The 17681-nt window shown below is 40.2% G+C and overlaps 1 protein-coding gene across 1 annotated transcript in view; it reads right to left on the minus strand.

Annotated features, from left to right (window-relative positions):
• Nckx30C (solute carrier family 24 member Nckx30C) overlaps window positions 1-17681 on the minus strand; it is a 163196-nt gene that overhangs the window by 80815 nt on the left and 64700 nt on the right. The window contains exon 3 of the mRNA XM_076365145.1: window positions 10315-10591. Within this exon, the coding sequence (XP_076221260.1) occupies window positions 10315-10591 (277 nt within the window). The remainder of the gene's footprint in view (window positions 1-10314; window positions 10592-17681) is intronic.

Below are 17681 nucleotides of genomic sequence, written 5' to 3' on the forward strand. Positions count from 1 at the left end.
TATAGAGCAGTCGACCAATGAATCAATCGATAAACCAACCTACCAATACACTCATCAATTAACCTATCAATCTATCTATCAATCCCATTAATTAACTCACCAATACATCTACCAATCCACTCATTAATCCAACAATCTATTCACCTACTTAGCAATCTTCCATCTATCTCCCCTCGCACCCTCCTTCCCCGCCCCTGCATCAATCCATCTATCCTTTCTCGGCACCCACCTCCCCATCTTTCTCCATATCACTCTATCAATTCACCCATCTCTTCCTCCGCCTTCCTCACTGTCCCGTTATTAACCAGCAGCAAACATCGGGCTGCAGACCTTGCGCTCGCCCGATGAAAAATAACGTTCCGGGAGCTTTTTTTCCTTTCTAGGATGAGGCCACGCGCGCCGCTCGATCTATAAATACACGGAGAGGACAGCGCGGCAAACGAGCTTCGAGAGGAACAGAGAGAAACAGAGACAGAGATAGAGACAAAGAGAGAGAGAAAGAGAGAAAGAGAGAGAGAAAGAGACGGAGATAGGAGGAGAGCGGGAAAGATCGACGAAACAACCGCGTGCTCGCATTCATTTACCAGTCACCGTCGACTCGTATCGCTGCCGATTAATCGGATGCGGGCGACGGCGCGCCGCTTTCGCCGGGCCCCGGCATTGTTCGAGTTACGCGCGATCGACTCGATCGCTATCGAGAAAATTGATCTAGATAAGCCCGCCCGTGGATGGAGTCGAAACGATCCGCGTTCACTGGAGCAAAAATCGCTCGCAATGTTCATCAACCTGGAAAAAATCATCGACGAACGTTCAGGACCTTTGGGAGAAGATAATTAGTCTTTTCGAGAGTCAGAGAATGTCTGATTAGGTGAGCACAGTTGTTTGACTAGAGGTTGACTGGACTACTGATTCTTGAGATCTGCGATGGTTCGGTTGGTGGGGAGCTATGTTGTTTGTTTCTTGTTTGAAGTACTTGGGGATTTTATAGAGAGATAATTGAAGTCTTCTGATGATTTGGAAATGATTTTCAGGGGTTTAGGAAGAATATTTTTTTGAATGGTTCGGTTGGTAGAGAGCTATGTTGCTTGTAATTCTTGTATAAACTACTTGGGGATTTTCTGGAGAGATAATTGAAGTCTTCTGATGATTTGGAAATGATCTTGAGGTGTCTGGGAAGAATATTTTCTTGAATAAGTATGATTGTCGCATTATAGCTTGATCGAACTACTTATTTCTAAGGCTCATGGCGTTTAATTGACAGGAATTCATGGTGTTTGCAAAGATTTTTGTTTTAAACGCCTGAGCACTGTTTGTTGATGATGTAGAAATGATCTAAGAGCATTTAGGAAGCTTATCTTCTTTGATAAGTGTCTTCGTCGGACTATAATTGGACTGAACTACTGTCTCCCAAGGTCTACGCGTTAAGTCATTATAAATTCCAGTTGATCGCAAGAATGTTCGTGAAAAAATCTTCGGGAACTTTATAATGAACGTAATTGTTGCCTCTCGAAGTCTCAGAAACGGTTCCGAGTTGTCTGAGGAGCTTATCCTACTCGATTTCGAAGGTCTACGAGCATTGAGCTATCAAATATCACGTTGTTTATAAAGATTTGTTTAAAAAACTGCTGCAGAACTTCAGTGAAGATAATTGAAACTCTTCGGAAGTTCAGGAACGACGTGGAAGGCCGTGGAAAGCTCATTTGCCTCGATAAGCATGCTCGTCGGACTATACCTCGATTGTACTACTGATTTGCAAGAAACTGGCTATCAAGAATCTACGCTAGCATTTTCCAACTGTCAGCCTGACAGACATTTTTCTCTGCCACACGAAGACAATACTTTAACCCCTTGCCCTACGATTTATTACTTAACTATAATTGACACAACTACTTTATCCTTAATAATTCATCAGGAAAAGAAGCAATTCTAATGGTTACTCTGTGTCTACATTTATTACAAAGGTTGACGATTGGTAATAGAAAACTAGTATTTAATTTTCATTGAAAAGATGAAAGAACACTTATCAAATCCAGTTTAAAACTTTCGTCACGTGTCTGCCACGATATTGTCAAGTGGTTAAGTAACAATATTCTCCAAATTTTACTGAACATTTCTTTTCATTCGTGTTACTGTAGAGCTAGTACATATTACATACTATTTTATTCCGAAGACTTCAATTGAAAAACCTATCTAAATTAATGATTACAGAGAAAGAATATTTGTTTCTTTAAAATTGTTCTTATTCAGTGTAAATATTTATTCATTATTATACGATAATTTTCACAAAATGATTTCCTTAACTTTCTACCGTATCTTTAACACGTTCCGTGTCGGATCATTTTTTTTAAATTTTCTCTTCAGGCTGTATGATGGGGCGTATACGACCCATATTTTTACAATCAATTAAAATCAAATAACCGCAGTATGCATAATACTAAAATACCTATCTTTGAGTCTACAATAAATTTTTAAAATATTCTTCGCTTCTCGATGAGAATTCATTTTCGGCCTGAACGGAAAATTCAACGTGGGTCGCACGGACGTGTTAAGAAAAATGCTACGTCGTCCGTCGACCTTGAAAAATGTTGAGAACCGCTGATCTACGGCATTGGCAAGGATTTTTTTTGAAAAACCACTCGAGGAGTTCCCGGAGAAGATCATCGAAGCTCTCCGAAGGTCTAGTAGCCGTCGCGGAGTGGCTCGAGACCGTCACCTCGAACGAATAGGGTCGTCCGACTATAGCTCGGGCTATTCTACTGATTTCTAAGTTGCACGTGGAACGACCTAAGCTAAGTTCCCCACTGTCGACCCGATCTTTATCCGGAAGCGATGCCGTTCGCGAAGATTACGTAGAACGTACTCGAGCATCTTCTGGCAATGTTAACCGAGACCGCTTGACAATCCGGTATCGATCCGGCCGTGTGACTCGAGCCCGCCGTTATATCCACGTGTACGTTCGTCTGACTATAACTTCGTCTATTCTACTTGTTAGCGAGTTCAATGTACAAGTTGTCTCCGCGAAGTTACGCGAGTCCCACTTCGATAAGAATTTCGTGTACAGCCTCCTCGGAGTTCATTAAATATTGCCATTGTTTGGAAACAGCGGTTTTTATCGCTTCATTTAGCGTGTCAAGCTGGATGACTCCGAGTGATTTCATGCAGGAGTGTATTACGTTTGGTATTAACCCTTTGCACTCGACGATATTTTTCATGAAAGATATTCATTACTTTCTGACTAAATGTTAACGATATTTCTCGCAACACAATTGATTATCTTTATTAATGATTAACCCCTTGGCCTATGATTTCTTCCTCAACTCTGATCGATACGGCTACTTTGTCATTAATAATTTATTGGATAAAGAGAAAAATTCTAAGCATATGTTACGCCTATATTTCCTGTTAAGTATAATAGTTGATTACAGAGTTATTTACTTTGAATTCGAATGAACTAATATATATATTTGTTGAATCATGTTGAAACTCTTCACCAGGAGTCTCACCCGTTATACTTCGATGTTTTATGTGTTGATACGTTACACAAGGTTTAACACTTTGCCACGTAAACACTCATCGAAACTCCCATGTGCTCGAAACAGTTTTCTCCATTAACCAGAAACTGGGAAATCAAGATTCTTCTTAATTCTTAATAATTCCTCCACTATCTTTCTTATATCTCAAATATCCAACAAAATTCGATTCGTTCGATACGTCACGAAAAAATTAATGTCCACGTTTCTGTAAAAAACAATGTCACCCGAATTCGGGTGACGTGGCAGTCAAAGTGTTAATATCGAATTGAAAATTTTATAAGTTAAAGGCTGTTTCATCGTCGTGGAGATCGAAGCTTGACTTTGGCGCAGGACGATTGATAATGAACGAACGGTTATAGGCTTAATTACGAAATTATGGGATAAGGGGTTGAGGCACGTCAAGGTCAGACGATGATTATCGGAGCCTTCCGAAGGTTCGCGGATATAGAGGCGACTCGAACTTGTTATTATCAGCTGATGTATTATGCATGTGTCTGACTGTAAGTAAGTTATATACTGGACTGCAACATTGTTTGTTCTATTTGACTCTACTTGAGCTTACTTGTACTGCAGATACTATTTTATAGGGAATCGTGTGCAATAGTTTCTTGGTATTTATGCAAAATTAATACTCTTTGTAAACGTTTATTTTATGTGCTTGGAGAACCCTTCGGAAAAAGTTGAGAGCCCTGTGAAGGTCTAATGAGGGCTGTAAAGTGACTCAAGGACGTCTTCAGTCTCGTGTATAAATGCCTGACCATAACTTCACCTGTTCTACTGTAAATAAAACAGTGCTTTCTATTCCTTGAATTTTTAAATCATATACACATCAATAAATAATCCTACGCTAAAAATTCTAGATACTACGATATAGTATTGATTTATTGAATTGAACTGTTATTGTTATTGCACGTTTATGTTGCTGAATGTCGCTACACTAGGTAATATTATTAATAGTATAGAGAAGTTTTCAAATAGTTAACGTTTAACTGAGTGAATGATACTAATTCGATTTGGTTGGGGGTCACCGGTGACCCCCATGGTATTAAACGTGTTAATATTCATTAAAAAATTACTGTCATGAACAAATATTTTTTTAAACCTTTCAACAACCTTCTAGCAACCTTCCAAGGTCAAATAAGTGCCACGAAGTAACTCAAGGACATCGTTATCCACACGGTCCCGTGTCTGACCACAATTCTACCTATTCCACTTGAAACGAAATACACTCTCCATTCCCTAAATTTCTAAATCCAATACACATCAATAAAAAGTCCCACAATCCCAATCCCAACATCTACTCCTGTCATTTTTCGAATATTCACAAAAAAATACTATCGTCAACGAATATTATTTTTTTAAACCCTTCAACAATTTTCCAACAAAGCCTGACCACAATTCCACCTATTCCACTTCAAACGAAATACAATTTCCCTCCATTCCCTAAATTTCTACGTCCAATGCACATCAATAAAAAATTCCACAATGCCAATCTCAACTCCTGTCATTTTTCGAATATTCACAAAAAAATACTATCATCAACGAATATTGTTTTTCCAAACCCTTCAACAATTTTCCAACAACAATGTCCAGCGCCCTCCGAAGGTCTTAAGGGTCTCAAAGCGACTCAAGGCCGGGGTCACTTACGCGTTAACACGTCCGACTACAGCGCGACCTATTCTACTGATTCTACATCGAACGCGATAAGAGGGAGAGTGCGCGGCCAGCCTGTACGCGCACGACATTGAACTTCAGGCTCGTTACGTCGTGTGCCCTGCACGTTTAATTACTTCGTCCCGTCGCAACGGCGTATGAAACGCCGGCTGGCCATCGGTCATGCGACAAAGCAGCATCGTCGGAAACAGGGAAACAACCGTAGAATTCCGCAGACGAAGACGACGCTGCAGTCTCAGTGTCCGAGGACACACAAAATCCCCTAATAATTATGATCTTCCAATCAAGCCAACACATTTCCTCACATACACGTTACGACTATATAAAAAGCGACCAATACCCACACAATCTATCCCCAAACACAAATTCCAAAAATCAATACACCGTCCTCAATCGATATCCAGGAAAATTCACTCACACCACTCAATTTACATGACATAGAAGCTATAACTCAAGATTCCACGATCAAGAAACGTATTTCCTTAACCACACACACATAACAACTAAACGAGAAGGGACCAATACTCACACAATCTAACCCCAAACAAAAATTCCAAAATCAATAGCACAGTTCTGAATCGATATCCAGGAAAATTCACTCACATCATTCAATGTACATGGCATAAAAGCAATAACTCAAGGTTCCACGACAAAGAAACGCATTTCTTCAACCCCATACGCAATACAACAAACCTACACATAAGAACTAAACGAGAATGGACCAATACCCAGACAATCTACCCTCAAACAAAAATTCCAAAAATCAATACCATCGTTCTCAATCGATATCCAGTAAAATTCTCTCACACCATTCAATGTACATGACATAGAAGCTATAACTCAAGGTTCCACGATCAAGAAACGTATTTCCTCAACCACACACACATCATAACTAAGGGAAGAGCGACCAACACCCATACAATCTATCCCCAAACAAAAATTCCAAAAATCAATACCATCGTTCTCAATCGATATGCAGTAAAATTCTCTCACACCATTCAATGTACATGACATAGAAGCTATAACTCAAGATTCCATGATCAAGAAACGTATTTCCTCAACCACACACACATCACAACTAAGGGAAGAGCGACCAACACCCATACAATCTACGCCCAAACAAAAATTCCAAAAATCAATAGCACCGTTCTGAATCGATATGCAGGAAAATTCGCTCCCACCAGTGAATGTACATGACATAGAAGCTATAACTCAAGATTCCACGATCAAGAAACGTATTTCCTCAACCACACACACATCACAACTAAGGGAAGAGCGACCAACACCCATACAATCTACGCCCAAACAAAAATTCCAAAAATCAATAGCACCGTTCTGAATCGATATGCAGGAAAATTCGCTCCCACCAGTGAATGTACACGGCACAGAAGCCACGACCCAAGGTTCCGCGACCGAGAAAAACGTTCCCCGATACGTTTCACCGGGTTAAGAGTCTCCGGCTTGACCCGGCTGTCGATAGGGAGGCCAAGCCCACCCGTGTACACCCGCGCACCCTTTCAACCCCGCGACCCCGTGTCCCGTCCCCCTTCGCCCGCCACGCCTCGGCGGCCGTAATAAGTGTTCCCGTGACTCTACATTTAAAAGCACTTTATTCGATAGAGCTTTCGGAAGTTTTGCGGTTCGGCGCATCGCTGGGCCACCGACAGAGAGAAAGACAGGGAGAAAGACGGAGAGGGAGAAACGAAGACCGAGCGGTGCGCTCTGTACGACTGTCTCTGTTGCTCGTTGCGGATACGGCGACCGGAAGTGAGAACGACGGTGGCCTGACTGGTAAGTACGTGACTATCGTGCCAAGAATGTTAACCCTTAAACGACTGCGAGACTGTTCCAAATTTTTATTGATCCGTGGTTCCTTCGTTGCGTGGTTCCTGGTGTTCAAGTTTGCCTTAGATCGCGTTGGTGTATCGATCAACTGTGTCGATTAGTGTTCTGTGTATTGAGAAATATTGTATATCTAGTGATCATTAGCTGATCGAGAGATTCTTTGTAATAGTTGTGTTATGCAGCAGTAGATTTACGTATTCTGCAGTCTGTTCTATCATAGAAGACGTTCGTTCATTAGCTCGCGGAAATTAGTTTCCAGATCAGAATTCTAACGTGTATTCTCATAACTATACTAATTATAATTGAGTTAAACCGTTATGGAATAGTGTTTAGAAAATTCTGTATCCGTGAGATTCACGGGTTAACCCTTTAGTTAACCCTTTGCACTCGAGAGGTGCCTCTCACTCACCATTTCAATCAATGCATAATAAATAAATAAATTACCAAATGTATACGATAACAACCGAGTTGATGATTCTATGTTAACTAGATTAGTAACGGACTAAGAATCTAGTTAAATTAGATCGTTTACTTTGATTTCCGAGGTGCAACTATCGAAAATTTACGAATTGAAATATAAATTACCAAATATAGACAATAACAACCGAGTTGATGATTCTAACTTAATTAGTTTAGTAACGGACTAAGAATCTAGTAAACACTAGCTTTACGGGAATTTATCGTACAGTTTATTCTACTGTTCCTGGGGAAGTCGATATTCGTTCATTTAGATTTTGGAAACTGCACATGTAGAAATAGACAATCAGGACTCATATTTGTGTAATTGGATCAACGAAAACCGATTGAAACATTTACCAAATAATATTTATAAAATTCTATCTGCGTCAAATTGACGCGTTCCGTAAACCTAGTGTTAAATTAGACCGTTCACTTTGACTTTCAACGTACAACCATAAAAAAATTCCGAATCGAAACATAAATTACCAAACGTCCGATAACAACCGAGTCCATTTCCACGTCAGAATCCGAGTCTGCCAAGTTCCCCCAGTATCCCGCCGCGAAATCGCGGCGTTTTGTTTACTGCGTCGATCTATCGTCATTATCTAAGCTTCATTATCTCCCCCCCGTCCCCTGGTGTCCCCGATTCCCCGAAGCCGCCCGTTAAACCCGGAGAAATGCTCGGGGGAAGTAATTGTCTGGCGAAATCGAATTTAACAGAGTGAAAATTGATAAGGAAGATCCCGAAGAAACGCGAGGGGACGTTTCGGCCGGGCGGACGATCCAGTTCCGAGTTTATCGAGTCGTGTCGCGGCATTCCCGATCGAGTCCTCGAAAATTTAGGCTACCGGATCGCGGTCATCGGGCAACCAGTCGATCGCGCGGAAGATCTAAAACAATGCCGCGATCTGAGAGCGATCTGGAGCGGCGACGAGTCGCGCAGGCCGTTCTCAATCGAATCGAATCGCTTCGAACGATCCGATCGTCTGTCGGGGAGCAACGAATCGGACGCATCGTCTCAATACCTTCGAACTTCGAGCCTCGCAGCTCGCGGACGGTTCTCACGAGAGAAACGCGAGCCGATCGCGTGCGCAGAACGTTCCAACGAAAGCTACGCTATTATTTGCTAACCTGTTCACTGTCACGACGCTAATGGAACTTTCGTAATGAACGTTTCTTGAATAGAACAGTGGAAAATTCGTGGTAGACCAAGGCGAGTTCGATCGATTTCAATTTGATGTCGAAGAAGTGAGAATATATGAGAATATTTATTAATATTTAATGAAACTTTGATGATTATCGTGGTATTTAAGGGAATATTGAGTTTGATTCGAATTGATTTTGACTCGTTATCAAGTTTTTCTATGTATAGTACTATAAGTTGAAAAAATTGCCATATGCGCAGTTTTCTGAAAATTAACGTGACATTTTATAACGTTAATGTAACGTTAATAATATTCTTGGAAAATTAACTTACGTCGTTATATATAGAAAAACTCAGATGTATTGGTATGTAATATATTTTGAATAATCCAATTGACTCAAATTTAATGTTTTCTTAAATACCATGGTAATTAGCAAAGTTGCACGGTTAAGAGTCTTTATATAAATTTTCCAATACGTTAATATTGAAAGAAATAGTTCAATCTCTCTTATCAATGAGAACAAGATAAATCACTCGCGATATAATGAATGCAGCCCGAATTTTTATTCACTGTTCGTTCTGGTCTACCCTACTCTGAATGTTTTCTTCAATTTTAATAGAATCATCGATTAACCCATTCGAGTTGAAAACGGCGCACAAAACACCAAGCTGCAGGCGAACTGCTGTGCAAAGAAACTTCGGTAAGCAACCAAATCACCGAATTTTCGGATACGCGAGATCAATGAAAAATCTGCGAACTAAAGCGCGTTATTAGGTCGATCCAAAGATCTCGACGTCATTCAAACAAAGACATTTTATTATCTCTAATATGAAGTGTGTAATAAAAATTACACGCGCGAAAGAATATTCCAAAATCTGTTATAGAAATCGTCCAAACGTTTGCATCGACCCAATAGATACCTCGTGTCAATCATGCAAAAGTCAATGCCATTATTTATCGAATGGGTTAATCGAACTTCGATATATCTTTTCAGGAATCATTGATATTCTAATAATATAATAAACGAGATTCTAGTAATTAGGAAAATGAATCTTCAACAATTGCCTGATAACTTCTAATAACACAATAAACAAGACTTTAATAATCAGAAAAATGAATCTTCGACTGCTGTCTGATAATTTCTAATAACACAATGAAGAAAATTCTAATAATCAGAAAAATGAATCTTTAACTCTTGCCTGATAACTTCTAATAACACAATAAACGAGATTCTATTAATCAGAAAAATGAATCTTCATCTGTTATCTGATAACTTTTAACAATACAAGAAACAAGATTCTAATAATCAGAAAAATGACTCTTCAACAGTTGTCTGATAAGTTCCAATAACTTAATAAATAAGATTCTAATAATCAGAAAAATGATTCTTCAACTATTATCTGATAACTTCCAATAACACAGTAATCAAGATTCTAACAATCAGAGAAATGAATCTTCAACTGTTCGATAACTTCTAATAACACAACAAACAAGATCCTAATAATCCGAAAGACGACAGTTTAACTGTTGTCCGATTAACATGTAATCAAGACAGAAGTGTCAGTGAACAGGTTAACGTCACTGGGACATCTAAGAGCGTGCTGTTAGCGCTAAGGCAAAGCGGCAAGCGAGAGTGATAGAGTGTGGAGTTGGTATACCGGCGCGGGACTGACCGTCGTGGAGCGGATCGATCGTGTGGATCATAAGCTGTAGCAGGCCGTGCCTGAACTTGGCGTGGCTCTCCTTGGAATGAGACGAGGGGCCACCGTGGGCTCCCTGCTCGCAGCCCTGGCCGGCCGTGCCGCCGGCACCGCTGCTGCTCCCGCCTCTGCTGCTGCACCCGGCCTCGCCGCCCGCCGGCATGCCGCTGCTTCCGCACGCACCCGAAACGCCACCCACGCTCGTCTCGCTACTGTTCGTCGCGTTCGGATGCTGCTGGAACACACACGTCATTTCGTCTCTCAATACAATGTCTTTAGTCTTCTTGGGTTTGCTTGGGTCTCTTACGTCTAATTTATAATTGGATAAATTGCTTTAGTGTTAGGGTTTCATGTAGTGTCACTTTCACATGGATCAATGAAGCTGAAGTTTGAGAGATTAGAAATGGGGGTTTGTGGTGTTGGTGTTGAGGATTTGATTTTTGTGATTACTGGCTGGGGAATTGACTACTACTCTAATTTGTAATTGGTTGAATTGCTTCAGTGTTAGGGTTTCATGTAGTGTCACTTTCACATGGATGAACGAAGCTGAAGTTTGAGAGATTAGAAATAGGGGTTTGTGGTGTTGGTGTTGAGGATTTGATTTTTGTGATTACTGGCTGGGGAATTGACTACTACTCTAATTTATAGTTCGTTGAATTGCTTGGGTGTTAGGGGTTTCACATGGTTGAATGAAGCTGAAATTTAAAAGATTGAAGACAGTAGGGATTTCAGGTGTTCATGTTAGTTGACTTTGCTTGTTGACCTTAGTTTCTATGGGAATTCGAAATGTTATTAGCAAGATTACTTACTCTGGTTTTATTTAGACGATTTCTTAATTGTTTGAGTGTTACAGGTCTTTGACATCGATGAATGAAGCAAAAGTTTAAAAGATTGACGACAGTAGGGGTTTGTGGTATTAATGTTAGAGGGGATTTGATTTATGTGATGACTGGTTGGGGAATTGACTTTGCTTGTTAACCTTAGTTTCTATAGGAACTTGAAATGTTCTTAGAAAAGCGAGAATACTTACTCTAGTTCTATTTAGACGCGTTTTTAACTATTTAAGTGCTACAGGTCTTTGCGAAACACAGTGGAAAAGTGGCAAGCGGCGCGATCGCGCTTCTTTCGTTTCAGAAACTCAATTACAATTTTCTATTTTTATGTAAAATATTGTAAATAGCGCAATCGTCCCGTTGTTCCATTTCTAAGCAGGCGATAAGAAAAATAAAAATAAATGGTTAAAAGGAAGACTATTCTTAGTTTCTTAGTTACCTAGTTTCTAATTCCTTTCATTCTCTAATTAACGATTACCTCAGTTCTCTAATTCATAGTCACCTTAATTTCCCAATTTATAATTACCTAAAGTTTCTACTCTTTCAGTTATTCAAGATCTCAAATTCTTAGTTTCTTAATTCCCACTTTCTGATTGCACTCATTTCCTAATGTTTCAGTTCCTTGATTGATTCCCCGAGTGTTTAACCTCCTCGATTCCCCAGTTATTTCGAACTTTCTTATTCATTCCTTAATCATCCAATTCCTTGCTTACCTAATTCTCCAATCTTTTTCAATTTCACTCTACAACTAAGTTCCTCAACTTCCCAATTATCCTACTTAATCAAGCAGTTCATCACTCTCCTAATATTCTAATATTCTTTTGTGTTATATCCCGACGTTCAGTTTAACGGTGGTCCGGTGAGAATTCAAATAGAAGTTATTTCTCAACCAAATAAGTATATTTATTTGTTACCAACAAATAAATGACAAATTTTCTATGGTGGTTTGATTTTATCTGTTAGTAATTTTCAGCGTTGTCTAAAAAGATGAATTAAATGTGGGAGGAATTTTTCGGCAGGCAATTAATAATAAAAAATGGCTTCAACATACTCTATTCATTTTCTAATTACTCCCTCTCTTAATTCTCTAACTTTCACCCTCGATTCTCCAATGTCTTCTACATTTAACCCCTTAACGCACAGTTTTCTTGAAAAGAACCGACCAAAAAAAAATCAATTTTGATATACTGCGCTTCTTTTCCATGGAAAAAGGCTATATTTTATTCTTGAATAATTTGTTATACCTTACAATCCCATGTAAATAATAAATATCAATAAAACGATTTTTTTCTCTGCTTTCACATTGTTATTTTCCCAGTTTGGCCTGTTTAGCGCGCTCGAATTAACTCGAGCGTACAAGTTAAGGGGTTAATCAACTTCTTACCCTCCTCGTGCCACTGTTCGTTACTCAGTTCCGTTCTCTTCCGTACTTCCTCCGAAAATATGTTTGTGTTTATGTCTGTTAATTAAGGACTGCTCGAATTGCCTCTGTTTTTCACCGTCCGGATGTTTCGTTGGAAGGGTGGATTTAAGTTGATGATTGGTACGTAGTTGTTGTCATGGCGGAAAGAGAGAGAGAGAGAGAGAGAGAGGTTGGTTTCCTGTGTTCGTTAATTGGTGCTGATTGCCGATTGTGATGCAGGTGATTGCAGTGAGTTGCGGGCAATTACCGCGGACGGAATTCGTAATGGAATTAATAGTTGCGATCCGGGCTCCGCTGCTAACGCGCAATTCAATTTTGTTTTTATTTCGACGTACCTCCGTGTACGCACAACAAATTTAATAACTCTCGACTCTCGCGGACGTTCCACATAAAAACGTCACCTCTCCGACATCCCGTTCCATAAAACTCATCAAGGAAAAGTATAAAATTGCTAACAACTCTGGCGGAAGGTAAATGATCTTGCAAATTACAAGCAGACGGGAGTTCAAAGGTAAACTTCTGTAAATTGAATATCAAGTTCACAGACTTCCTGAAGAATCTCTTCGAAATGTAAGAAAATAATCTTCCGCATCCTCGAAATGAGAAGATCGTTAGCTGACGAACTAGTACCTCTAATTGAAACTTTCTATTGTGACACCAGCAATTTATAATTCTATTCTTTACAATTGTATTTATTAGTTATAGGTAATCCTATAACATGGTAGATAAGTTCCTAGGAAATGTCGGGTTGCATGAAACCATGTTGTTTAAGCTTCATCGCGTTTCCCGTCGTTATTCTAATATAATTCAGTTTTTAGATATGTTAAACAAAAATCGTGTTATCTAGAGTTGTACAAGTACAGTGTTAAACAAAGATTTTCACAATTTATCTGATCGTATCAGAGCGAGATTGTGTTGTAGGATTTGAGTATGTTAAACAAAAATCGTGTTATCTAGAGCTGTACAAGTACAGTGTTATACAAAGATTTCCACAAATTATTTATATTTCCATAATTTATTGTAGGTTATGCTATAGCAGGATCACTTCAGAGATATTCACAGTGCCACGTATCTAAAAATTCCCAAATTTCAAATTCCTACAACGTCAAGCTAACAAATTCAAAGTCCCCGAAATTTCCTGGCAAAACTACTGCCCATTAATATGAATTGCAAGAAACCAGAAGCATCGTTCTCCAACTGATATGAAACAATTAATAACCACTCATCGATAGAAATTGCAAGAAGCCCGAAGCATTATTCCCCAAGTTACTCTCAAAATTCCCCTCGCGAACAGGTCAATGGCGAAACGTTCGCATTCGAACGATTCAGACGCGTTCAGACGCTCAATCGCGATTTCTCATGCGCTAAACGCGAGATTCGTCGACGAGGAGCAATCGAGGGACAACTGGACACCTATCCCCTGTTCCCCGAGACAACGCGAGTCCCGATCGAAAACGGGGAATCGCGAACCGCGGGAACAATGCTTATCGCTTCGACTTGGGCCCGTTGTTTCGTGGAATAGCGAGACACGCGCAATGCTCTTAACAGCATCGCCGGATTCACCAGCCGAATGAATCGAGACAATGGCCCGCTGTCGCAAGACATTTGGGTCGTGGGATGTTATTAACGCATTGTTGACCGGCAGTTTTTAATGCGGAAGTGCTACGTCACCGGTTATTATTACGCAATTAAATATGAAAGTGAAACAATCTGAATAAGCTTCGATGTGTCTTTATCGTATGCAATGCATTGAAACGAAACTGTGGCGTATCTTTTAAATAAATTTTAACATTCTACTTTTGCAATATTCTACGCTGCCCTGTTCAAAAATTGAAATAGCTAATGCTAGTGCGAACACGAGTTAATTCGCGACCGGTCAACAATAACCACTTGCGCTGGAAATGAATTCAGAAATTTGGCAGTCTCCTGCGATGAATTTTGTTAAGTCTGTACATTACTGTAATAAAACAACATTACAACAGTAAGATACAATTTTATATTATTATACTATAACAATATTATTTGTTATTTTATCATAATTCACAGTGACAGAGAAAAGAAAGAAAGTAATTCCAAGCTCCTAATTTCAAATCTCCATACTTAGAATTCCTTGTCTCTCCTTTGAATTCTAATCTCCACTCGTATCTTACTGCTCTAATATTTATCATATTACACTAACGTACAAACTGAACATCGATGTCCCTCAAAACCGGCGGACCATTGTCAAGCCTCGAATTTTCCATTTCTACACACGACACGTGCAGAGTTTCATTCAGAAGCCGGTTTCCTCTCTCTTCTCAAGATTGTAACTGACACCGTAAGGAACCCGAGGAGACGAAGATTTCGAAGAGCCCGAGGAAATCGGGAATTCGACAAATGGGAAGGAAGATGACCCGTCTCATCAGCTATGCATGAAACGTTAAGGCGGCCGGCGCTACGCCCACGCGACCCGCCGCCGTTCCTCCCTGACGCGCGGCGTATCCAGGTCGCTTCCGGATAACCGAGCAACAGCTTCGGTCACGGATCACGAGTCGCGCGGCCACGTCGGGGCTCGTTCCTTTTGTTCGTTCGGATGCGGATGAAACGGGCGAGGCTTCAGTCGCGGGACAATCGGCCGATCGCGACACGACGACCTCCTTGCATTCGATTACTCGGGAATTAAAATTATCAACGTTTATATTCGTAGCATCTAGAATTATTTAGCGTAGTTTGAAGTATCGTAGGATGAATGGTTTGTTGCGCGTGCGTAAGGGCGACCAGGTCGTGTTGCGACGACCGGCGCCGGGATGTTTGGAGAATAGTGTGACTGCGTTTAGAAAATCTCGAGCGGCTGAAAGAATGCGAGGAAGAGTGTCTGGAACCGAGCGACTGGACCGTGAGAAAAGCGTGTACGCGACTGCGTGAATTTTGACTATGGACGAAAGATGCGAGTGAGGGTGCAAGGGTGAGAAAGAGCGAATGGGGGTGTGTGTTGAAAGCGAATGGGAATGTGCGTGAGGTACATTTTGGTGAGACAGCGGAGAACATTTTTTGTTTGATTTGGAACGCGTTTGAAGGGATAGATTGTTGAGAGTGCGAACGATTCTTGCTAATAATATTGAGAGTTACGTAATAATATAATCTATTTCTCTGTTATTAGAAATAATACTTCTGTTTGAAAAATATTTTGATAAAGAAGCACAGCTGTGAATGAAACTCGAGTGACGCTCGATATAGGAGCGCAAAGGGTTAAAAGGTCTACTTTGTAATTATCCAGTGTTCACTCGTGGCGAAGTTTCCAACTGAATTTAATACATTTAAGTTTCCAACTGAATTTGATAAATTCAAGTGTTATTCATTTGTTTTCAGTATAAACTGAATTAAATGTAAAGTAAGCATCAACATCCTACTAAGTTCTTGTTAGACTCGTGGCGAAGATTCCAAGGAGAATTTAACAAGTATTACTGAACTTTTCTGAATTCAAGTTAAACATCCTTCTGTTATCGATAACTTTGAGCAAACGTACACATATAGTTGAGGCAAACTTGTATCGATCATAGCTAAGAAATAATCCAGAACAATTTCATTCTCCTTCTGCCGTTCACTCAGAAGCCTGATCATCAACACTAAAACTACCGGATGGGTCAAAATGATTCCTGATTTCTTCTTTCTGCAATTATTAGGAAGATAACATATGTTCCTAATAATGCGTCAAAAAAATTGATTTAGCAATACGCGAACTGAATCGTGAATCAATTAAGTCTCAATGGATGCATTCTCGGAGTTTCCATATAGAAGTTTCAAGAATTTAACCTTTTGCGGACGAATGTCGACACTTCGGTGAGATGAAATTTTCATATTTGGAACGCTAGGTCGCAAACAGATGATTTAATTACTCGAACAGCAAGAGGTCAGTACGTGGTTTCCTTTTTTCAATCATCCAAGCAATCGGTATATAATTTAGCTTCACCTGCTAACAATTTTCTGTACTTCAAGGAATCTTCGTTCGCAAAAGGTTAAGCTAACTGCTCGGTAGTTTCAGTGTTAATGGCAAATAATATTCAATTTACACTCGAACGAACAGAATGCCACCAACATTCATTGAATCTCTTTGAAATCCACGAGTCCCGCGCGATATTGTGAGGCAAGGGGTTAACTCGATACGACCCCCTCGCAAAATCGAAGATTAATTCCAGGTTGTTCGCGGCAACAGATTAATCTGCGCTGGGAACCGGTCGCCGTAATGAGAGAACTATGTTCTCGCGTGGAAATTCCATCGTTGCCACGTAGGTGTTCGCGTTGCCCGTATTAACCGAACTTCCCGCAGCCGGTTGTTGCCGTTGTTGCTGTTTACGAATTCGCGAAGGGCTCGGCCCGCGAATCATTTGCATAGAATCCGGTTCGGATGAACGGCAGCCGGCGAGAAGATAACGTGATACGACGAGCAGGTATCCAGTGTATCGGGTGCTCGCGATTCCGGAATGTCGGGGCGCATCCGCCGCCATTTTCCAATTACGGTTACGCGAACTGTATTGTTCCGAACGATCGCCCTCTATTCTTTCTCCGTGTTCGTTTTGTTTTGCTTTTTTTCTCGCGAGGGACACACTGATCGAGACGAATCGAATTCCCCTCCATGGGGATAGGATCTATTTTCGACCGTTTTATGGGGGATGGTACCGTTTTGCGATTTGTAGAATATTGATGATGTTTGTTGGATTATTCTTGTTTCGATTTCTTTCGTGGAGAAGTGCAGGGATTGAAATGGTAACGCATAATAGTGATTAGTGTGACTGATTGTTAGTGATATTTGCGATTCATCGATTTTATCGCGGATGGTACCGTTTTGCGACTTTGAATTCGAGTTGATGTATTCGTGTTTATTTTGGTTTTATATAAATTTAAAGACAGTAATTTAGAGGGTTTACAGTGATTGATAATGCTGATTAGTGTAATTGAACATTAGAGTAACTGAGTGTTAGTGATATTTAGATCGGTCGATTTTATCGCGAATGGTACCGTTTTGCGACTTTGAATTCGAGCTGACGCATTTGTGTTTATTTTGGTTTTTGTTTAAATTTAGAGTGGTTTAG

The sequence above is a fragment of the Nomia melanderi genome, chromosome 2 (assembly GCF_051020985.1).
Source record: "Nomia melanderi isolate GNS246 chromosome 2, iyNomMela1, whole genome shotgun sequence".
In the NCBI taxonomy this organism is placed as follows: Eukaryota; Metazoa; Arthropoda; class Insecta; order Hymenoptera; family Halictidae; genus Nomia; species Nomia melanderi.